The 23491-nt window shown below is 42.6% G+C and overlaps 3 protein-coding genes across 3 annotated transcripts in view; 2 read left to right on the top strand and 1 right to left on the bottom strand.

Annotated features, from left to right (window-relative positions):
• Nucleotides 1-6437, bottom strand: part of LOC134678032 (SID1 transmembrane family member 1-like) — a 40627-nt gene extending 34190 nt beyond the window's left edge. Inside the window, exons 1-5 of the mRNA XM_063536467.1 lie at nucleotides 6266-6437; nucleotides 4729-4798; nucleotides 3790-3892; nucleotides 1391-1492; nucleotides 1176-1288 (exon numbers count right to left, since the gene is read on the bottom strand). Coding sequence (XP_063392537.1) covers nucleotides 1176-1288; nucleotides 1391-1492; nucleotides 3790-3892; nucleotides 4729-4798; nucleotides 6266-6402 — 525 coding nt within the window. The 5' untranslated portion in view covers nucleotides 6403-6437. The remainder of the gene's footprint in view (nucleotides 1-1175; nucleotides 1289-1390; nucleotides 1493-3789; nucleotides 3893-4728; nucleotides 4799-6265) is intronic.
• A 639-nt stretch (nucleotides 6438-7076) lies between these two features.
• The window catches only part of LOC134678039 (protein son of sevenless), a 36203-nt gene continuing 19788 nt past the window's right edge, over nucleotides 7077-23491 (top strand). Inside the window, exons 1-13 of the mRNA XM_063536479.1 lie at nucleotides 7077-7465; nucleotides 10260-10379; nucleotides 10753-10896; nucleotides 11566-11742; nucleotides 12574-12771; nucleotides 13387-13516; nucleotides 14562-14665; nucleotides 15164-15331; nucleotides 17396-17460; nucleotides 18005-18135; nucleotides 18896-18996; nucleotides 20175-20286; nucleotides 22859-23000. Coding sequence (XP_063392549.1) covers nucleotides 7370-7465; nucleotides 10260-10379; nucleotides 10753-10896; nucleotides 11566-11742; nucleotides 12574-12771; nucleotides 13387-13516; nucleotides 14562-14665; nucleotides 15164-15331; nucleotides 17396-17460; nucleotides 18005-18135; nucleotides 18896-18996; nucleotides 20175-20286; nucleotides 22859-23000 — 1688 coding nt within the window. The 5' untranslated portion in view covers nucleotides 7077-7369. The remainder of the gene's footprint in view (nucleotides 7466-10259; nucleotides 10380-10752; nucleotides 10897-11565; nucleotides 11743-12573; nucleotides 12772-13386; nucleotides 13517-14561; nucleotides 14666-15163; nucleotides 15332-17395; nucleotides 17461-18004; nucleotides 18136-18895; nucleotides 18997-20174; nucleotides 20287-22858; nucleotides 23001-23491) is intronic.
• LOC134678038 (fasciclin-3-like) overlaps nucleotides 17028-23491 on the top strand; it is a 341696-nt gene continuing 335232 nt past the window's right edge. The window contains exon 1 of the mRNA XM_063536473.1: nucleotides 17028-17041. The gene's annotated coding sequence lies outside the window, so the exon portion shown is untranslated. The remainder of the gene's footprint in view (nucleotides 17042-23491) is intronic.

Raw genomic sequence — 23491 nt, 5'->3', positions numbered from 1 at the left:
CCTTTGGGTACGGAACCCTAAAAACAACTTCTTAACTTTAATGAACTTTGCACTTTAAGGTCTTTAAGGTATTAACAGTCCGCCGGATGGTATCTGGCTGTCAGTTGTTCGGAACTGTCAATTTTTTGCTCTAACTGACAGGCCGATTCCGTCCGGCGGGCCCCTTTAAACTCTCGCGTTTTGTACACATATTTAAATACACAAACAGGTATACCGCGATATATTTTCATTGTTTTTACCTTAAATTCCGACGTTTTAGCTGAGTTGCACCAGCTGTGGTCACGGAACTTATTAACCTTTTAACCGCCAGCAATTTTTGATCGAGCGTGCTCGTGTCGCCACCGACAGTAATTGTACCACGCAGAGTAAGGTTGGCATAGTTACGGAAGTTATAAATGTGCTGTAAAAACCAAATCAGATCTTTGTCTTATTTATCAGACTGTGGCGAAATGAGCTGGATATGTAATGTCTTATATATCAGACTCTGGCGGTTAAAGGGTTAATAGTTATTTGTTTTACAAGGAGGCAAAGTTGTTGTTTAACCGCTCGTGCTAATATTGATAGGTACCCGAGCAAGCGAAAGATTCCAAAATTTTGAAAAATGGAATCTTTCGCTTGCTCGGGTATCGAAGCACGAGGGTTAAACAAAATTTGCCCCCGAGTGAAACACAACATTTTGCTGCTATGAAACACAAGACCCCTGCTCTACTAGATACCCTTGTCCAATACTGGGTAATTATGTCTAACACTGGTTACGTGGGCCATACTGAAAGCTTCTGGATTCTGATATAGGAGAGGACTTATTTTTTTCTAAGTGGCCAGGGCTATAAACGCGAAAATTGCGGGGATTTTTCTCTGTCACTCTAATTACGCCTTCGTTGGAGTAAAAGAGAAAGATCCCCGCAATTTGCGAATTACGGTTTTCGCGGTAGCCGCTCTGTTCCATGAATTTTCAAGAAGGTAAGCGATCTTGACATGTCTTTTAATTGAAAAACGCTTTTTAAAAATCAGTAACTATTACTTATGAAAGCAGAAGAATATAAATGATCGTATTAGATTCATAATTGTTACATATTTGCCGTGACTTATTTTTATACGTGTTTTTCAATTAAAAGACACATCAAGATTGTTTACCTTATTTCTAATGCTAAAAAAAACGAAGTATAAGTACTAACCTTATCCACTTCTATGAAAAAGTCTGTGACCCGCCGCAGTTTAATGGCGACGGGCACGTCCGTAGGATTAGATGTCGTTATTTGTATCGTCGGCCGATTCACCGTCGTTATATCTGAAACAATGAATAAATAAAATAAAAATATTTGCCACAGTTAATTACATTATTATTATTATTTTCGATATTCCAAAAAATTTCAGCGTCACCTCTACTTACTAGGCCCGGCGTCGTGTGGACAGAGCGTGCGAGCCATGTCGTTCGTGCGCCATCGCCAGTTACTTGTTTGCACCACTAGAGGGAGCTCCCAGGATGATACGCCTGGAGACAGAAGTAGAGCATGATTATTTTCCTTCGCATTTTCACGGAAACATACAATCAGACTCGGTACCTACAAAAAATACTGAGATTGACTAAAGTAGCATGACAAACTTAAATGTAAATGCTTATGTGTAGAAAATCCCTATGTTATCAATTAGTTATTTGTAGTGTCCGACCGAAGGTTCGGTTTCGGTTTCGGCCAGTTTCGGCCAAAAAATCATGTTTCGGCCGTAGTTTCGGTTTCGGCCAAAAAACGGCCGAACCTTTCGGCCGGGCCGAAACTTACGAAATGGTTCTTCGTACCATGTGACAAAGACCAAAAGTTGGGGAACAAGTGGGACAAAAATATTGATATACTAACTTCTGAAGTTGAAGAGAAGAAATTAATTGGTTTATTATAATAAAACACAATTTCCCTAATGAGGGCGCCATTAGGCCGGATTAAGCATGTCGCCCCCCCCCCCCCCCCCCCAGGCAGTCTTTTTCGCTTTTATTCAGTCTTTTTCCTATCTACCTCTAATGGCAAATTTTAAGCGATGCTAAAGGCTACGCTCAACTTGTGCCGCAAAGTTGATTTTCTCAATAGTTAATATTTTGCGAGGCTGAACAGCTGACTATTGATTAAAACGAAGAAAACGCCCTTAAAAGTGTCCCCAGTACAGTTTTTCATACGAATGCTCGACCTAAGCCTCACTTTTTACCTTAATTTACCATTGGTTTGTGTTCCACATGTCCTCTACTTCAGCGTAGCCTTTGGCCTCGCTGCGCCATGCTCGGCCTGCGGTCTCGCTTTTTTATACAATGGACATTGGTTGGAGTCTGTGCTCTACTACTTATCCTGAAGCCTGAAGCACGGCTTTGACTTCGCATGAAAGTTCGCCTCACTGGGGCACTTCGGACTTTTAGGCGCAGGTGAAGATCGGTACCCGGGCTTGCGATATTGTTAACAAAAAATTTTGCGCTCGCTGCGCTCGCGTGTTTGGTTGGTTTTTTGGTTGACCCTGTATCTACACGTTAGCTTGACTGGTGAATGAATAGAGTTAGACCAAGAATATTCTGCAATGACTTTGATAGCATACGCAGTGCAAGTAGTGCAAATGTTATTTATACGTGATAATTTCATAGAAGTTTTGACGTTTAAAATAACACTTGCACTGCGTGTGTTATCAAAATTGTTGCAGAATTATGTTGGTCTAACTCTAGTAATTTTCTTAAAAAACAGCTTAATAAACATCAATTTCAAGGACATTGGTTGACAGCCGTAATATGTGTGTAAAAGCGGTTTTATGCCATTTTTTCAACAATTTTAACACGTCTACAAAAGTTTCGGTTTCGGTTTCGGCCGAAACTAGAGCCAAAGCCGAACATTCGGTTTCGGTTTCGGTTTCGGCAAAAAAACATGTTTCGGTCGGACACTAGTTATTTGTTTTACAAGGGGGCAAAGTTGTTGTTTAACCGCTCGTGCTAATATTGATACCCGAGCAAGCGAAAGATTCCAAAATTGATTCCAAAGGTTCGAAAAATGGAATCTTGAGCGTTGCGAGGGTTTCAAAGCACGAGGGTTAAACAAAATTTGCCCCCGAGTGAAACACAAAATTTTTCACCACACCAACCCGAAGCAAATATTAAATATAAAATATCAAACAAAATCAAATCCAAATGAATGTTATTAAATATTTATCATCCAAAATCATCATTTAAAAGTCAATTCTACCAGCAAACATAAGAAAACAACTCAAAATTTGCATTTGATTACTTTGCCTCACATGTGGATAAAATGCAACTTTGCTATTCGTTTTTGAAGTGCAAAGTAATTCTTTCCGAGCTGGTGTGGTGAAAAATAAATTTCAATTTCATTTCAAACACGAATGTATGTAACCATCAGATATAATGAAGCGGCCAAGGTGCTCAAAAATATCTGATCAGCGCCTTGACAATAGAGGTGTGAGATATTTGTGAGTACCTTGGCCGCTCCTATATATTTGACAGTGAGTGTAATATATTATGTAATAATCCTTTATTTCGGACAGTAAATTTCATTTTTTTTCTACAGTTATGCGTCTTTTTTCCCTGTCTGTGCCACTTATTGGCAAAAGGCCTCCTCCAACCTTCTCCACTCCTCTCTATCCTTTGACACCGAGTGTACAGTCACCTGCAATAATATGTTACACAACGAAGGCCGCAAAAATATCTGACGCGATCTCATTTGTAGAGCCATAAGAGCGTGTCACATATTTTTGCGGCCTTCGAAGAGTAACATATTATTGCAGGTGACTGTACATGTCACTATATCTAACCTTTCTGCTGCGTGGCGGTGACGAACACTGGGTGGTCGCCGTCGACGACGTCGGTTGTAGAGACGTGTACTCGCGTCGGCAGGTGGCGCCACTTGTCTGTCGTCTGAAATCATTAAAAATTCCCATTATTCCCAATCAAGAGCTTGCGTGGACGGTGACGGTCTGCGCCGGTCCGTCACCGTCGTCGCAAGCTCCTGATGACACTCCTCGGTACGGAGTGAAACATGTCGAGCGTTTTTCGACTTAAAATACGCGGGTGACCAGTTTTTAATATATTTAATAAGGTTTTTTACATACATGACGCCACATATATCAAAACATTTTATTTCTAAGGCAACAATAATGTGATATGATATTTTTAGCCTGTTTAGCCGTCTCTAGGTATATTCTTGATACTGACTTTAAATCTCTTTCGAAACAATAATATAACGCACCTCAAGTTATGAAGAAAATAACAAAAATAGCGGCAACAGAAATACATCATCTGTGAAAATTTCAACTGTCTATCTCAGTGGTTCTTAACCTTTTCAGTCCGGTCACCCCTATGACTAACTAGGGAACCTGATTTTACCCCTCCTCCCAATGGTAATAAAAAATAAAACGTGTACGTTTGTTGTATTATTATATTAGGTTAGTTTATTACCCCCGTAAAATACCAGTTTTACCCCCACGGGGGTAATTACCCCCAGGTTAAGAACCACTGGTCTATCTGAAAGATCTGAACGAGCACGGTGCCGTCGATTGGACAGAAACGGCGCTAGACAGAGTTGCTGCGCCACGGCAGTAAGTAGTAAGTAAGCTATCACGGTTCGTGAGATACAGCCTAATAGTGACAGACGGACGGACGGACAGCAGAGTCTTAGTAATAGGGTCCCGTTTTACCCTTTGAGTACGGAACCCTAAAAACATTACGCCAGTTGCAGTTATCTGTGCATTTACCTCATTGAAGTCCAAGATTTGTTCGGTTGTTGAGTTCACTGTGATGTTGATGAGGGTGTCATATTCATACCTGTAAGATTTCCATATTTGTGATTGTGACGTCTAGGTTCTGTTGTATTATGAGGTGATCAATAAAACTCAGTTGGTCAGGCATGTGCTCTGCGACCCGCCCGCACGCCATGACAGTTGACAACAGAATGTCGACTTGCAGGTAGTTCGCATTGCACTTTTATTGTGTACACGTCACAGTGATATTCCCACATTGAAAAATTTCGAAAACTTCTCATATTTTTGTATTGGGATTGAATTTTTTCACTTTGAGTTTCCTTTCTATTATTTGTTTACAAAATTTTTTTCATCTTTTAAAAATATTAATACAAAGTGCCAAAATATGTACACAGTACCTTAATATATGAGCAGTTGTGTATATATATTTTGGCACTTTGTCTGTATCTATATTTTCAGATGCTGACTGTAAAAGTAAAGTAATTAATGAAACAGCCTAAATTAGCATTTCCCAAACTATGGGTCGCAACCCATTGGTGGTCCTCAAACAACTCATCATCATCATCATCATCATCCTGTCTTAGCCGGTTTCAGCCTCGGCGACTGGATTCTCTGGCTAATGAGAGCGATGATTGTGAGCTCTCAGGTGGTTGACGTAGCCTATTTTTACAGTGAATGTGTGAACACTCACCGCACCCCTCCGATAAAATTGTAGTTTTATGACTTCGGCCTTAAAATCAGTGTCAAAAAACCTCAAACTACTAGGTAATCGGAGTCGGAGTATTGTAAATTTTTTTTTTTAAGATGGCCACGAGGTTGGTCCTGAATTTGGCAGTATTTGTTAGGTGGGTTTGAGCGCAGTCAACTTTGGGAACCACTGGCCTAAATAAAGTAAAAGTGAACACCAGAAGTGATGTTACACAATACTTGTAGTAACATTACTAAACTGTTTCTCAACATTGCTCACAAAACTTTTCAGTTGAATGATGCCAATTCGGTATGCTAGCTAATGCAGTGGAAGTAGTTAAATTATTATTATAAAAAATACTTTTATTGAAGAAAGTAAAGTTTAAGTTTTCTTTGTGAAAGAAAATTTACCAATATAAAATGACTATTTTTTGTACACAATGGAACTAATGAAAATGTTATATAGTTAGGGCTCAGTTCAGTATGAACATAATAAAAAAAAATACCTATATATTATTAGAAAAAGTTAAACTGACCCATAAATTTCAATCTTTATGCACCTTTTTTTTATTATTTAAAGATATATATTTTTAAGCATATACCTATAAAATATATAACTAGTTATTGTGAAGGCCTTTACTATCTATCGGCTGATAAAAATGCAATGCAATATGATACTGATATTAAAATAACAAAGTTATTTCACTGATTCATCGATACCTACGACTTTACAAATAATAACAACTCGTTCCCAGTTTACTACTGACATAGTACGGGGAATCCCTAGCCACAAACACACACACATATACTATTAAAATAGACACAAATATAAGAAGCTACTCACACATTGTAAACAAAGTTCCTTTTCGTCCCATTTTCAGCGAAAAAACTACTCTGAACTGTACAGTTCAGTAATCCATATAAAACTACACTCACGATTAACGATTTTGTAAGCATTTCTTGCACTATGTTATTGCTCATTTATTAAAGATAAATAGTCGCTAAATACACCGCCTTTTGCGATTGCGAATAACTGAAAGAAGTCATGAAGAAGTCATGTCAATGATGTGTCAATGTCATTGTGACAGATAATATCAAGGGAACGTTCGGAAATTAATTAATAAAATATATAGATGTAGTAACTATGATAATGATCCGTACCTTTTTTAATTACTAGAGTTCTGTCGGAGTATTTTATATGGTTTTTATCATGTTTTTATGTACTTGAAGAGGTAATTATAATTTGAACTTAAGTAAAACAGAAAATATACTTGAATCCAGGAAACTCTTTTACATTTGTTTTGTATTCGATTTTTTGCTTGATCTTTGTTATGTATAGTAATTTGAGACCAGTAGGCTTATGTATAATAATAAACCTGATCGCCGAACAAAGAACAATAGGTTAGTATCGAGGTAACAATAAAATAATGCACAAAAATTATTGATTTTCACTTATCGAACTTGCGCAAAGTTCCTTCACTTGTCAATTTTCTGGATTTGTATCTAAAATACCAACAACGAGAACAAATACATCACGATATGCGGTCCAAGCCTAACTAAAATTTCATATAAGTCAGAGTTTCGTTTTGTTAGTAGGGCAACACTGCGGTTCCTGGCTACTTTTTGTGCAATTCGGAACAAATATCCAAAAAAATATTTGTACATCGAGAACATGCTAACAGTAAATAGATTGAAAATGGCGTCGTTTTGCCGATCAAATAAAATATTTTAATCTTTTCATCAAAAAATTCTTCTGATCATATGTTTTCGACTATTTCTCTCTCAATTAAGTTTTATATTATTCGGAACATAACATTTAAACGGCGTCAGTGTTTAAGTGGCTTAATTCAGTTGTAAATTGTAAAAAGTAGTGGAAAAATGTGTTGTATTTTATGTTGAGTGTTTTAAATCACGTTTACATGAATTTATCTTGGATCTCGAGGGCGAGATGTTATCGACGGTGGAGGAGAGCCGGGGCTACGACTTCCAGGACCCGGAGAACGCCAAGAAATGGCGCGGGCTCTTCGTTGGCTCACTCCGAAAGGTTTGTATACAAAAACATTCATTGATAAAAGTTAGTTTTTGTTACGAAATAGTCGAAAAAACTCCTAGAAGTGTATTAAAGAACCATTTTTATTTTATTATGAGGGTTTTAAACTAATTTCTTCATTGGTTTAAGCGATTATTCAAGTACCAGATGTTGTATTTGGTTTATATATTTTTGAAGGTCTCATGTCTCATTCGTTATTCAAGGGTAGGTATTCAGAGCATTTAAATTTCTTCCGAATCCACTATGATCACTATGTAAACAAAAAGTGGCTAATTTATATTTTTTTATATAAATTACAGTTAATTGATTCAAAACAATTATACAAAGTTTGGGGTCAATTTGTACACAATATTTCAAAACAGGTTCAGTGCGAGTCGGACTCGCGCAAGGAGGGTTCCGTCCCATTACGCAAAAAACGGCAAAAAAACACATTTGTTGTATGGGAGCCCCACTTAAATATTTATTTTATTTTGTTTTTAGTATTTGTTTGTTTTTGTTTTTAGTATTTGTTTGTTTTTTCTTTATCTTATTTGTTATAGCGGCAACAGAAATACATCATCTGTGAAAATTTCAACTGCTTAGCTATCATAGTTCATGAGATACAGCCTGGTGACAAACGGACAACGGAGTCTTAGTAATAGGGTTCAGTTTTTACCCTTTGGGTATGGAACTCCAAAAAGGACATAAATGCGATCTTGCATGTAAATAATTGTCTAACTCAATAAAATACTAAACAAGAGTTACCAAGTAGTTGAAAACTTATTGAAACATTGACAAATTGATGTTTCTCTTATTAATGGAGACCCCAGCCTAAAGCTCATTAACCTGAAGATTCCAGTTAAATTCCAGCCTCAGCCAGTGAAGCAGAGGTATATTTTGTATCTCATATAAGGAACAAGCCGGCTGGTCCCCGTGGGGGAAAATGACCAACACCCTCCAAAATAAACAACAACAACAACATAAACATTGGAGGAGGCCTTTGCCACCTGGCACGGACACACAAAAAGAAAAAAAAATTGAAAAAGTGAAATTTGTGAACAAGAAATGTACCTATTGTCCGAGTAAAGGCTAAATAAATAAATAAATAAGGAACAAAACCCCGTTTTGTGGCCCCCTGTAGCCTGCTGCCCAGGCCATGGCCCCCTTGGGCCTACGGTAAATACACCCCTGCAGTGGAGGGCTTGGCCGTTTTTTCTTTAGTATATGACATTCATTTGAGTTTAATTTGGAAATTTTCTGACATATTGGAAATTCATCAATGAATAAATGGGCTGTTCCATTGAATATGTTGTTTACATGATTATGCCAAATTAACCATGTGTAACAAAATGCCTAAAATTGAAAATGACTAATCTTTTTTTCTTGGAACACTGCATTTCACAACATGATGAATCAATTCATAGGGTGACCTAACTGGTGACCGAAAAGCTGGCTCAACCTCACACAATGTACATATCAGCATTGCGATACAGCGAGGAAATGCGGCCAGCATCTTTGGTACAGTCACCATCAAATATAGCGGAGAGGCCGAGGTGCTCAAAAATATTTGAACACGCACTCTAGCGCCTTGACAATAGAGGCGTGTTCAGATATTAGTGAGCACCTCGGACGCTCTGATATATCTGATGGCGACTGTACAATGCCTCTAGAGCCCATTTTAGATTAAAGCTAGTCATATAGTAATTTAGTTTCGTAGTATGTAAATAAATGACTTGTTCATTCATAGGTACACACAGGTCTTAAGTAAAACTTAGGTACACATAGGTCTTAAGTAAAACATAGGTACAGATAGGTTTTAGGTAAACACATAGGTCTTAGGTATATACATTTGAATTTGTTATGTTTAGTTGGTGGGCATAGGCGTCGAAGAGCTTTAGAATTTTAAATATCCGCATGCATCTGCATCTGGGATGTCAAAAGTCTTATAATATTTATTGATTTATTTACTATCCCCAGGTTTTTACTGGAAGTGGGTATAGGGTAGAGATGCACCGGATATCCGGTTACTATCCGGCCATTATTTTACTATCCGGCCAGATACCGGATAGTGACCTACTATAGTAACATTGCTCGATTTCGGAGTAAACAAATAGGATTTAAGAAACAGACACGGTCATAATCGTACTTGTTTATTATTTTAAAACAATTTAATAATTCCATTGACTTGCACGCGCACTCATTTCGAACCTAGAAATGAGTCCGCGCGAACGTTCATTAGGAAACAGGTCAAACCCGCAGAATGCTCACCTGAAAAACCGAAATGTAGTTATAGTTCCGCTGGCCGAATATCCGGCGGCGGCCGGTATCCGGCCAAACAACAGAACTATCGTTGCATCTCTAGTATAGTATCTTCTTTTCCTTTTGTAAGATTTGATATGTTTTCTGAAAGAGCTACGTATTTGTGATTTCATGTACATATATGTTTATTTTTTATATCAATATTCTATAAAGTTATGTACTCACTGACTATAATTGCATAAATTCTATAGTAATTTAAATTGTATTTTTCTTAATTACTCGTAATGCATGTTAATTATAAGATGTAATAATGTTTTGAAAAGATGTGTCCCGCCGAGATTGTTGCCGGTCCCATATTGGAATACCCTCCTCCAATTGAGGGGGGATTTAAATCTTCTCGGGGCAGAGGTGTACGGTTGGAGCCGGTAAAGGTTTATTTGACGTTCATAAGCGCATTGTACTTGAATAAACTATTTTTTATCTTTATCTTATCTTATAGGGTGGTAAATTCTGTCTGTTTCGTTTATTGTCATGTCCATTTTACCGTCAGGTGCTGGAGCAGGTGCACCCGTCGCTGACCGCGGAGGAGAGTGCCCTGGAGTTTGTCGAGTCCCTCTGTCTGAGACTCCTCGCTACGCTCTGCGCCCACCCTTCACCACTCTGCGTACAGGTAAACTAGTGTCCCAAAACTGCCCCCTAAGTTTAAAATTCATTTATTTACGTTACATGTCCGTCTTCAGGTCACAGACTTACATATGTGTACCAAATTTCAACTTAATTCGTTCAGTAGTTTCGGAGAAAATAGGCTGTGACAGACGGACAGCCAGACGCACAAGTGATCCTATAAGGGTTCCGTTTTTTCCTTTTGAGGTACGGAACATTAAAAATAAATATAATTGAAAGATTCTCTAGAATTAGGATATTGATAGGTTGGGTACCAATTGAACACACTGTAACTGATAGTTCGTAAACCTTATTACAAAAGACATAAGGTCGACCGATGGGCAGTTAAGACTGTTTGTAATAACCTAAGCACATTTCAGGATGTAGAAGAGCGCGTGGCCCGAACCTTCCCAACTCCGATAGACAAGTGGGCGCTGTGCGACGCTCGCGACGCCGCCGCCAGCGCCACCAAGCGGCGGAAGCTGTTACTACCGCAAGACCGCCTGCATCAGATGCTGCAGAAGGTATACCTTAGCCTTAGATGTTATTAATTAGCAAACCCTTAGCCTTAGATGTTAATAATTAGCGAACATAGTGGCCCCAGTGAATGAGTTCAAACCCCGGCTCGTACCAATGAGTTATTGGGCACTTATGTACGAAATATCATTTGATATTTACCAGTCGCCTTTCGGTGAAGGAAATCATCGTGAGAAAACCTCACTAATCCCAATAAGGTCTAGTTTACCCTCTGACCGAGGGGCCGATTGAAGAGAGAGATGACCTATATATATGGTAGCTAAAAAATAACTGCTTTCCCTTTGCCAGGGAGGTTTTGGGATTATACTGAGCAACTTTTACTATGGGACTAACCGCGAAATAACAATTAGGCTGTTTCATACTTTTTGGGCTGGTCCATTTTCTATGGGAGGGTAATTTTTTTTTGCAGTTATTTTTTAGCCACCAACCACCATGTATTCATCTCACAAAATACTGCAGGTTATTAACATCTAAGTATAATACTTAGGGCATACTGGAAATTCCTGGACTGCCCACTTAGAAAAAATAAGTCATCTCATATATCGGAATCCAGAAACTTTTAGTATGGCCCATGTATGTATGTGGCTACCAGTCTACAAACATATACTGTCATATATTTTTTTGTAATGTTTATATCATTTTTTTTTTATTTCCAGGAGGTGCTAATGTACAAAATCGACACGTCCGTGTCCGTGTTCATGACCGCCATATTGGAATACGTGAGCACGGACATACTGCGGCTGGCGGGGCATTTTGTGAAGAAGATATCCGCCAAGTCCGGCTACGAGACCATCACTAGCGGGGACATCAAGACCGCCATGTGTGCGGACAAGGTATTTATTTAGATTAAAACAAGAAAGTACTCACTGCGTTCGGATTTCTCAAATCTGCGCTGTTTTTAAACTATAAAGACAGTCAGTGAGATATAGACAGACAGTGTGATATAAGGTAGGAATTTAGATCAAACATAAAGACTATCGCGATGCTCTTTCTTTCAATTTAAGAGCTGGGCTCTTGACGGTGCAGCGTGATGAAGTTGTCTCCACCTTGGTCGGTCCAAAGCCAGCCCCTTTGTGTCCTGGTATGACACGGCCCCTACATTCTCCTTTACTTGGTTCATATAACTCTTCCTTGGTCTTCCCCTCCCCCCCCCCCCCCCCCTTCCATTTATTTTCCCTTCTATGATGTTTCCGATGAAGTGGGAATCGGAATGCTAAAGTTGAAATTCTGGTGGCGCGTATGTGGTCGATAAATCGTACTATGCCTGCAAAAGGGTTATAGTTATTTGTACAACAAGAGATCAAAGTTTGATATTTCTTCGAGTGCTTATTTTGAGTCCCGTGCAAGCGAAAGATTCTATAATAGATTCACGAGCGTAACCTGTCCCGTTGTCTGTGTGTAATCAAATCTTGCAAGTTAAATTTGATCCACTTCTCGGTTTCCGATTGAGCTGAAATTTTGCATACATACGTAAGTCGGGTGATAATGCAATATTATGGTGTCATCGAGCTGATCTGATGATGGAGACAGGAGGTGGCCATGGGTTTTTTGAATTGTCTCGATGAGTATTCGTTGTCTGACGTAAGAAAAGTACAGTCAGCGATAAAAGCTTGTACCAAAAATGAAATTTTTGCCAAAAAGATAATTTTACTTTTTTTTTACAGGTTCTTCTAGACATGTTCTATCAGGAGTCCCTGGCGGGTGTGGTGACCTCGGACCGGCGGGGCCGGCGCGGGTCCCTGTCCTACGCGGAGCTCGCGAGAGACCTCCTCACAGACGAGAAACACTTCCTGAGAGACCTGCATCTGATCATAAGGGTGTTCAAGGATGAACTGGAGAAGATACTGGATAAGGACACTAGGGTGAGGCGGACTTATTACATTATATAGTTTTAGGTGTCTATAGGCTACAGCCACCGCTTATCAAGAGAAGATATAGCATAAGGACACTAGGGTGAGGCTAACTTTACATTTTAGAGTTTTAGGTGTCTTTGGACTAGTCCATAGGGGCTGTTCATAAATTACGTCATCTATTTTTGACAACACCCCCCTTCCCCCCCCCCCGCCCCTAAAACCAGCTCTCAATCATTGACAAATCTTCTTCCTCGCGTTATCCCGGCATTTCGCTACGGCTCATGAGAGCCTGGGGTTCGCTTGACAACTAACCCCATGATTTGACATAGGCACTAGTTTTTACGAAAGCGACTGCCATCTGACCTTCCAACCCAGAGGGGAAACTAGGCCTTTTTGGGATTAGTCCGGTTCCCTCACGATGTTTTCCTTCACCGAAAAGCGACTGGTAAATACCAAATGATATTTCGTACATAAGTTCCAAAAAACTCATTGGTACGAGCCGGGGTTCGAACCCGCGACCTCCGGATTGAAAGTCGCACGCTCTTACCGCTAGGCCACCAGCGCTTTTTATCATTGACAAATATAAGCAAATAACAACTTTATTTAATTTGTTCTTTGTTCTAGACGATCTCTCTAATCTTCGGCAACATTGTGGACATCTACGAGCTGACCGTGACATTATTGGGTAATTTGGAAGACGCCATGGAAATGTCGCAAGACTCACCCACGCCGTATATAGGCAGCTGTTTCGAAGGTAAGACAGACAGACAGACGTTATTGGGTAATCTGGAAGACGCCATGGAAATGTCGCAAGACTCACCCACTCCGTACATAGGCAGCTGTTTCGAAGGTAAGACAGACAGACAAACATACTTTCAAAGTCATAGATGTGGGACAAAGAGACAAAAATCATTGTTACCATTAGTATTTTTGTGCAGATCCATATTTTTTAATATATCCGTACACGGCGGGAAGGAGTTGATATCTGTCGGGAAAAAATTGAAGAAATTTGAACCTTATGTGGTTTTATTTTAAGTTCAAATTTCATCAGAAGAATATCTCGAGTTATCAACTTCCCGCATTAATCATTTCAGCACGAGAGCATTCCATGAAATTGTCTACCGTTTGTCCCGTACAAACGCGAATTTTCTGAAGATTTGCAGGTACCTATAAGAGTTTCCTTTTCTATGACAAATGGTCAAAAATATGCACAGAAAAATAATCCCCTGTTTTAAATGCTGAAAAAAAGTCGCAACACAGGAAATAAAATGCGTTTGTACGGGACAGCCCTTGGAATGCTCCATGATTGAAACTTATAGTCCTCATGATATAAACATGGTTTAAATATTTAGGCTGCGTTTCCACCAGAGATCGGAGATCACTCAGCGCAGCTCTAGTGGTCAATATTCTATTAGTTCTCAACAAACACATTCTTTGCTACGCACCCTCGCCCATCTCTGGTGGAAACGCTGCCTTAGGAGTAACAATAGTATACATTTCGAAGATGAGGCTTGTGCACAAATGACGCGAGGTTCGAGAGGGGGGGTGAGGGTCATGAAAAAATTACAACAGATCACGTTGGGAGAGGGGGAATTTCCAATTTGAAAATATGTCCTTTTCTAATATGGCCTTTGGCCGGCCTATAAGAAAACATTGCAGTTTTATTTTGATAAATCAAAACTGCATTTGTCTTGGCATGTTTTAGTTTTTGGTCCGTTAGAGGTTAAATTACGTTTCAAAATGAACCTATAATTGTACACCGGGCTTACTATAATTGTTTGAATTTGATTTGTCTACAGAATTAGCTGAAGTGGAGGAGTTTCGAGCATACGTAAGATACGCGAATATCGTGACGAGAAAGGAATCCAGGGACGCGCTACAGAATATCGTCGCAGAGCCCGCTGTAAGTAACATTAAATAAATTATAAGCTCACTCACACGAGGGCACGGTCACTCACAAAGGGGGAGACGGTCACTCGCAAGAAAGTCAGGGCTACTGACAAGTTTGCGGCGGTCACTCACAGGTGAGAACTAGCCGAGGTGGAGACGTTCAGAGCTTACGTAAGATACGCTAACATCGTCATAAGAAAGGAATCGAGGGACGTGGAAAATTTGATGTCACTTTCCCAATTACAATTAAGGGTGACCTTGAGGTTTAAGAGCCGTGTTAATTCTCCTTTTTACGCCTTTTATTCCCTTTTTTTTCACTATAAATCGATGAACACCGGTAGCATGCACAAATAAGTGTCATGTTTTGGACAAATCTCCATGGTAACGTTGTGGACGGATCTCCATGGTAACGTTACGGCCACATTTTCTTATGACGTTATCACGCAAAAATATCGTGCGTAAATCGACTTTACAGACAACCATTTTTTTCAACGTCTCCTTTTTTTTCCAGTTCTCTGAGCGCCTCGACACCGCCGGCCACGGGTTCCGTCTCGCCGTCAAGTACTACCTCCCGAAGCTGTTACTGGCCCCTGTAGCCCATGTCTTCCTGTACCATAGTTACGTACTGGCGATGTTGCAAGTGGCGCCCGCTACCGATGATAGGGAGAGCTTTAAACAGGTGAGTCACTCACGAGCCAGTCAGACATTCAACTTCAACTCGGTCACTCACAAATCGGACATGGCTTTAAACAGGTGAGATCCACTTTGCCAACTTAAACTACTGACCCGGTCACTCATGAGTTAATCGCAGTCACACACAGCTCGACCCGGTCACTCACGAATCGGACACACTGCTTTAAACAGGTGAGAGCCACTTTACTCCCTCCCTGCTGCTAGCCCCATTCCTGCAGTTCTCGGAGCGCCTCGACACCGCCGGCCACGGGTTCCGGCTCGCCGTCAAGTACTACCTCCCGAAGCTGTTACTGGCCCCTGTAGCGCATGTCTTCCTGTACCATAGTTACGTACTGGCGATGTTGCAAATGGCGCCCGCTACTGACGATAGGGAGAGCTTTAAACAGGTGAGGGTCACTCACGGACACTCACAACATAGGCACGGTAGCGCACAGATGAGCCATGGTCACTCACAAAGTAGAACCGTCGGTCACTCACGCACACCGACGAGTCGCCCACTCGTTAAATATGGTCACTCACGAATCAGACCTCGCTATTCACAAGTGAGTCACGGTCACTCACACACTGGACACTAACAGGTGAGCGCTACTCTATACTGTATGCAATATTATTTGCGTTATTTGACACATTGTGACTGACGTATATAGAGATGTAACTAACCCAAATCGATTGTCACAGCAAGCGATTACGATTGGATGGCACGTAGACTGAGGTATCGAATTGTGACGTATAATGAATTTTTATTTGAGATTTAAATAAAGCTAGAATTATATGGTTTTCCCGCAAGGTAAATGCATTTTCTCAAAAATGGACGGCAAAGTCCACTTTGCCATCTAAAAAATAGGTCGCGAAGCGCGGAGTTTATGGTCAGTCAAAAATTAAAAAGTTAAAAACATTGCAGTCTCGATTTTAGGACTGCAATGTTGCATACAAATTCCATTATTTGTCGAGTTCCAAACTTTTTATAAGTTGAAAAGGCCATATCAAATGAAGGCACAGACCCATTAAACAGCCAAACAGATGATTAGTACCGCGACTATTTAGCTGTCTCAAATAGGTTGGCGTATTTTCGGCAGAAAAATACACTTATATTTTTTTATTCAAAAAAAATAAAAAGGCGGCAAGGGCTTTGTTCTGTGAAAATATATACGTAAGAATGTTGCTTTTGTAAAATATTTCTATGATATTTATATTTCTTGCACCATTTTTGAGAAAAGCACTATATATGACTCGGCTGGAAGGCTACTTGCTGGCTTCGGATTCAATTAAACGGACTCCCAAGGTCGTCCGTTTAAAACGAATCCTCAGCCTGCAAGTAGCTACTTCCGAGCCTCGACAATAATGTACTATTAATACACCGACCGAGAAGGTCGCACCCATCGTCAAAATCTAAACTAACTGGGGATCTATTTTAAAGTTTATTTATGTTATTTCTGTGTCAAATTTGTTGTCTGTTAGGTGACGATAAATATATCCATATTTACAGTTAATTATCCACCTTTTCCTTACTTTTATTAAAAGAAAAATGAAAAATTTATATCGATTTACTTAGACTACTACCGATTCATAACGGTGGTGTCCGGCCAACCCTAAAATTTAAAAAAAAAGACGTAGAACGTAAACGTTCGCAGTGCATTTGTTTTCCTTTGTGATTTCGATGTGCAAGACATTTTACGTTGTATTGCTGTTGTGAGTGACAGATGTCAAATAACGCAAATAATATTGCATACAGTATAATACTACCTCCCTACACTTGCAACTGACCATCCGGAAAGTTTTAACCAGGCGGGGGTCACTCACTGACACGATCGGACACTCACTCGGCTTACCTGACACTCACGCGTGACTCATGCGTTAAATATGGTCACTCACGCGTGTAAGCCGGTCACTCAAAACTAGAAACACGATAGCGGGTAATATGTGTAAACCTTTAACACTTATTTCGTTTAAAATGTAGTATTTTCTTCGGAATAGTTTTGGTGAAAAATATCATCTTGAAATAATTTGGCTCATTAATCTCATTATATCTTATTATATGTTTTATTTTCAGGTGGAATGCAACCTCCATCCTATAAAAAAGTTACTCATGAAAGCATTAGGAAACGGACCCAAAATGTAAGTAGTCCCAGGAATAATAGGGATGTTTCCTGTACTTAAAATAAATTATATCAAACCGTGCATGAAATAAAGCACCAGATAATTATTAGAAAAACATAGATAGCAGCTATTTTTAAACACAATTTGTATTTAATAAATCGGATTGAAATATAAAAAGTAGGTGAGTTTACCGTGACGTCACTACATTAGTTTTCGTATAAATTCCATATTAGAAAATCGTTTTGACAGTTCTAAAAAAGAAGCTGATTTGACTAGTAGGAATGTAGCCTATTATACTACAGTAAGATGTTTTTGATGTAAAATGTTATATAGGGTAAGGCCAGTTACTAAAACCGGCCGCCCTAAACTAAAAATGAAATCTATTCACTTATAAACATAATTCATCTTAGTATAAGGAGGCTAGTTATTGAAGGCTGGCCAGTTATTAAAACCTTACACTAAAATGAACTCTGTTTATAGGTGAATAGAATTCATTTGGTGGCCAATTACTAAAACCGGCCAATTATTGGCGAATTACCCTACCTCCCTTTTTTCCTTACAGTGACATGGCGTTACGAATGGCGGCGAGAGCGCGTCGGCAGTTAGCGATAGAAAAATGTAACGAATTGGCCAGGCTAGTCGATAACTGGGACAAAAGCGAAACGGGACAGTGTTGTAATGAATTTATAAGAGGTTAGTAAAGGACGTATTACAGCTTTGTTTAGTTTAAGACGAGTTATGGCATGCTATTTTGGGGCAAGTGAATATCTGTTATGAAAACTGGCTAGTCGATAATAGAGAAAAAGTGCAAAGACAGTTGCAAGAGACAGTTGCAAGAGGTAACTGAAGGCTGTATTATGCCTATGTGCAGTTTTCAACGTCGTATGGGATGCAAATGTGGGGTAAATCAAGGTCATCCAATGATTAATGTACTATGAATATGAGTATGTGTAATTATTAATAACGTAGGGCATGCTGCTGTGGGGTAAGAGGGTAGAAAAATGTAACGAATTGGACCTCGGACCGGCTAGTCGATAATTGGGACAAAAGCGAAAATGAACAGTGCTGCCAGGGGTGCGAAGCTCCTGACTTCGGCCAAACTCGGCTCCGCTCGGCTCAGCATTGCTCCGAGCAATTATTAGGGTTGGCACCACTTGACTTCCTTTTGCGTGCACGACCACAGATAAGATAATCACTTGAATTTTGACAACCCTAATTAGCCGAAAGGGATAGTGCCATGTATTAGAAAGGGATAGCATGATTCGACCCTGAACCGCTGTCAAACTTCGGTTTTGTAGGAAGCTTCCTTTCTGTACGGTAGTACTATTATTTATTCTGTGGTGCTGCAATGAATTTATTATAGGCAAGTTTAGACTAAGAGCCGAAGGGAAGATTGAGTTTGTCCGAGAGGCCTAAGTGAAAGTTTCTCTAATATTTTGCTTGTTTTTTATAGAGGACACGCTATCAAAAATCGGGCCTGGCAAACGGATAGCGGAAAGAAGAGCTTACCTTTTTGATGGCTTATTACTTCTGTGCAAGCCAATCACTAGTATAGTAAGTATATGTATTTTCGCCTCCTAATTGGTGGATTTAATTAACTCATTTGAATAGTTCATACTAATAGGGAGTATTACTGCAATGTTCTGCCGCCAGAGTGTAGCACTAATTTGTTTAGTAAACCATAGAGTAACTTATACATAAACAGTTTTTGACAAGTTTTTACTATGACGTCTAGTTATGACATTGATGCACCAAGGCGGTTTGTTTGCAGGGGGCCTACCGTGAAACGCGAAAATTGAAATTTCTTTATGTGCCTCTATCGATCGAATACTAGAGTCATAGAGAGGCAGAAACCGAACTTTCGATTGTCGTGTTTCAGGGTAGGCCATGTGATTGATCTAGTGACACATGATGTGACATTGATGATGTCAATGAGGTTTGTTTACTGTATGTGTTAGTGGTGCCACCTGCGTAGAGCTTTGCCTAATATTTATATTTCAAAAGAATTATAATGACTAGAAAAATATTACAAATATGTCCGTAATATTTTTGTCCACTGTGCTTTTAGTATTAGTTTTCAAATTTAAAGAGTTAAGAATTCGGAACTTTCCGTGTTTATTTCCGAAAGTGTTTGAGTAAAGGTCTCTGCCCACTACACCGTATCATACCATGACCGTGCTATGAACGTATCAGACACGGAATGTAACGCGATACGGCCTACTATGCCCACTACACCGTGTCCACATTGTACATAACGGGTTTAGTGCCCGTAGTAACCGTGCATCATCCCCATAGCATCCGCCTATAATTCCCGTAGCATCCGCGTTTAATCCCCTTAGTATTCGCGAGAGCAATACTCGTCAGAAAGAGCCAGCGAATAGTTATCAGACTGGTAAGAGCGAGCAAGAAATATAGCAACGCGTAACGGGCTTAGAACGGTCACCATACGCGGTTAAAACCCGTATGCCCACCGTTTCGCCGCCTGCACGCATCGTTCTGGCAACGTTGCGTGCCATGCACGGAGCGTTTCGGCACTAGCAAAATATCCTCGCCGACAATTTTTGCCGGTCCGTGCATGGCACGCGACGGGTATGGTCGGTGACGGAACGGGCTAGTGGGCATAGTCTCATACTTTTTCATACAAAGAATATTTTTTTGCCTGACATGTTCATAGCACGGTCATGGTATGATACGGTGTAGTGGGCAGAGACTTTAAGAGTGTTTCCCGTCAGGTGGGCGTGGGCGGCGCGGGCGCGGGCGGCGGCGCGGGCGCGCAGCAGCTCAAGCTGAAGGAGAAGCTGCACGTGCGCAAACTCGAGCTCGTCGACCGCCCCGACAGCGACGGTAACATCTCTACCTGTCCCTGTGTGTGTGTGTGTGTGAGCAGGTGGGCGTGGCGGGCGCGGGCGCGCAGCAGCTCAAGCTGAAGGAGAAGCTGCACGTGCGCAAACTCGAGCTCGTCGACCGCCCCGACAGCGACGGTAACATCTCTACCTGTCCCTGTGTGTGTGTGTGTGTGAGCAGGTGGGCGTGGCGGGCGCGGGCGCGCAGCAGCTCAAGCTGAAGGAGAAGCTGCACGTGCGCAAACTCGAGCTCGTCGACCGCCCCGACAGCGACGGTAACATCTCTACCTGTCCCTGTGTGTGTGTGTGTGTGAGCAGGTGGGCGTGGCGGGCGCGGGCGCGCAGCAGCTCAAGCTGAAGGAGAAGCTGCACGTGCGCAAACTCGAGCTCGTCGACCGCCCCGACAGCGACGGTAACATCTCTACCTGTCCCTGTGTGTGTGTGTGTGTGAGCAGGTGGGCGTGGCGGGCGCGGGCGCGCAGCAGCTCAAGCTGAAGGAGAAGCTGCACGTGCGCAAACTCGAGCTCGTCGACCGCCCCGACAGCGACGGTAACATCTCTACCTGTCCCTGTGTGTGTGTGTGTGTGAGCAGGTGGGCGTGGCGGGCGCGGGCGCGCAGCAGCTCAAGCTGAAGGAGAAGCTGCACGTGCGCAAACTCGAGCTCGTCGACCGCCCCGACAGCGACGGTAACATCTCTACCTGTCCCTGTGTGTGTGTGTGTGTGAGCAGGTGGGCGTGGCGGGCGCGGGCGCGCAGCAGCTCAAGCTGAAGGAGAAGCTGCACGTGCGCAAACTCGAGCTCGTCGACCGCCCCGACAGCGACGGTAACATCTCTACCTGTCCCTGTGTGTGTGTGTGTGTGAGCAGGTGGGCGTGGCGGGCGCGGGCGCGCAGCAGCTCAAGCTGAAGGAGAAGCTGCACGTGCGCAAACTCGAGCTCGTCGACCGCCCCGACAGCGACGGTAACATCTCTACCTGTCCCTGTGTGTGTGTGTGTGTGAGCAGGTGGGCGTGGCGGGCGCGGGCGCGCAGCAGCTCAAGCTGAAGGAGAAGCTGCACGTGCGCAAACTCGAGCTCGTCGACCGCCCCGACAGCGACGGTAACATCTCTACCTGTCCCTGTGTGTGTGTGTGTGTGAGCAGGTGGGCGTGGCGGGCGCGGGCGCGCAGCAGCTCAAGCTGAAGGAGAAGCTGCACGTGCGCAAACTCGAGCTCGTCGACCGCCCCGACAGCGACGGTAACATCTCTACCTGTCCCTGTGTGTGTGTGTGTGTGAGCAGGTGGGCGTGGCGGGCGCGGGCGCGCAGCAGCTCAAGCTGAAGGAGAAGCTGCACGTGCGCAAACTCGAGCTCGTCGACCGCCCCGACAGCGACGGTAACATCTCTACCTGTCCCTGTGTGTGTGTGTGTGTGAGCAGGTGGGCGTGGCGGGCGCGGGCGCGCAGCAGCTCAAGCTGAAGGAGAAGCTGCACGTGCGCAAACTCGAGCTCGTCGACCGCCCCGACAGCGACGGTAACATCTCTACCTGTCCCTGTGTGTGTGTGTGTGTGTGAGCAGGTGGGCGTGGCGGGCGCGGGCGCGCAGCAGCTCAAGCTGAAGGAGAAGCTGCACGTGCGCAAACTCGAGCTCGTCGACCGCCCCGACAGCGACGGTAACATCTCTACCTGTCCCTGTGTGTGTGTGTGTGTGAGCAGGTGGGCGTGGCGGGCGCGGGCGCGCAGCAGCTCAAGCTGAAGGAGAAGCTGCACGTGCGCAAACTCGAGCTCGTCGACCGCCCCGACAGCGACGGTAACATCTCTACCTGTCCCTGTGTGTGTGTGTGTGTGAGCAGGTGGGCGTGGCGGGCGCGGGCGCGCAGCAGCTCAAGCTGAAGGAGAAGCTGCACGTGCGCAAACTCGAGCTCGTCGACCGCCCCGACAGCGACGGTAACATCTCTACCTGTCCCTGTGTGTGTGTGTGTGTGAGCAGGTGGGCGTGGCGGGCGCGGGCGCGCAGCAGCTCAAGCTGAAGGAGAAGCTGCACGTGCGCAAACTCGAGCTCGTCGACCGCCCCGACAGCGACGGTAACATCTCTACCTGTCCCTGTGTGTGTGTGTGTGTGAGCAGGTGGGCGTGGCGGGCGCGGGCGCGCAGCAGCTCAAGCTGAAGGAGAAGCTGCACGTGCGCAAACTCGAGCTCGTCGACCGCCCTGATAGTGACGGTAAAATGATAAAAAAAACTCTTCAGTAAATAGGCAGCTAATTAATTCTAAATTAGTATGGAAGATCAATATACCATTGGAATTGGGACGAAAGCGAGCTTACTTAATAGAAGTAAGTTAGGTACATGTTTACTTATTATGGCTTCGTTTAATTTGAGACACCGTAAGGGACGCTATTATGGGGTAAGTTGAAATATTTTAAAATACATTGACTTGAGAAAAGGTGGGCGTGGCGGGGGCGGGTAGAACGGGGCGCTTGCAGCAGCTGAAAGAGAAAATACACGTGCGGAAACTCGAGCTCGTCGACCGGCCTGATAGTGACGAGAAATATAGAAAAACACAATATATTGCAAACTAATAACCCTTTATTTTTCACAGAAGCGAAGCACTGCTTAGAGCTACTACCGCGCGCGGGTCCGCCCGTCGTGCTAGCGTGCGCGTCCTGCCAGGAGAAGCGGAACTGGATGTGCGACCTCGTCATGCTCAACACCAAACCCATGCTGGACCGCTCTCTAGACAGGTACTTAAATGTGACGTTATCTATGAAAAGGGACCTTACTGTCGATGGCGCTTACGCCATTATTAACGGCGCCCCGATATAAATAAAATGCCGCGCGCCGCTGTGCGGCGTGAGCGCCATCGACAATAAGGTCCCTTTTCATAGATAATGCCCCAAATAATACAAATACAGCATAATTAGCACTTACAATTCAGACACGGGCACCATCAAGAAACACGGCCACTTACAAGTTGGATACGGTTTACTCACGAGTGGAACACGGTCACTCACAAGTAGGATACGGTCACTCACAACACTGCGTAGACTCATATAGTTTCTCCCGCTCGCGTGTCCGCCCGTCCTGTCAGTAGAAACTCAATTGGATGTGCAACCTCGTCATGCTCAACACCAAGCCCATGCTAAACCGCAGCCTGGACAGGTGACTATCCTCTTGCCACTCTCAAGATGGATGCGGTCACTCACGGGCGAAGCATCAGTCTCTCATTAGATAT

This window comes from Cydia fagiglandana, chromosome 27, assembly GCF_963556715.1.
Source record: "Cydia fagiglandana chromosome 27, ilCydFagi1.1, whole genome shotgun sequence".
NCBI classification, from domain to species: Eukaryota; Metazoa; Arthropoda; class Insecta; order Lepidoptera; family Tortricidae; genus Cydia; species Cydia fagiglandana.
The sequence above is the reverse complement of the archived record's forward strand: the minus strand, read 5'-3'. Positions and strand labels throughout refer to the sequence as shown.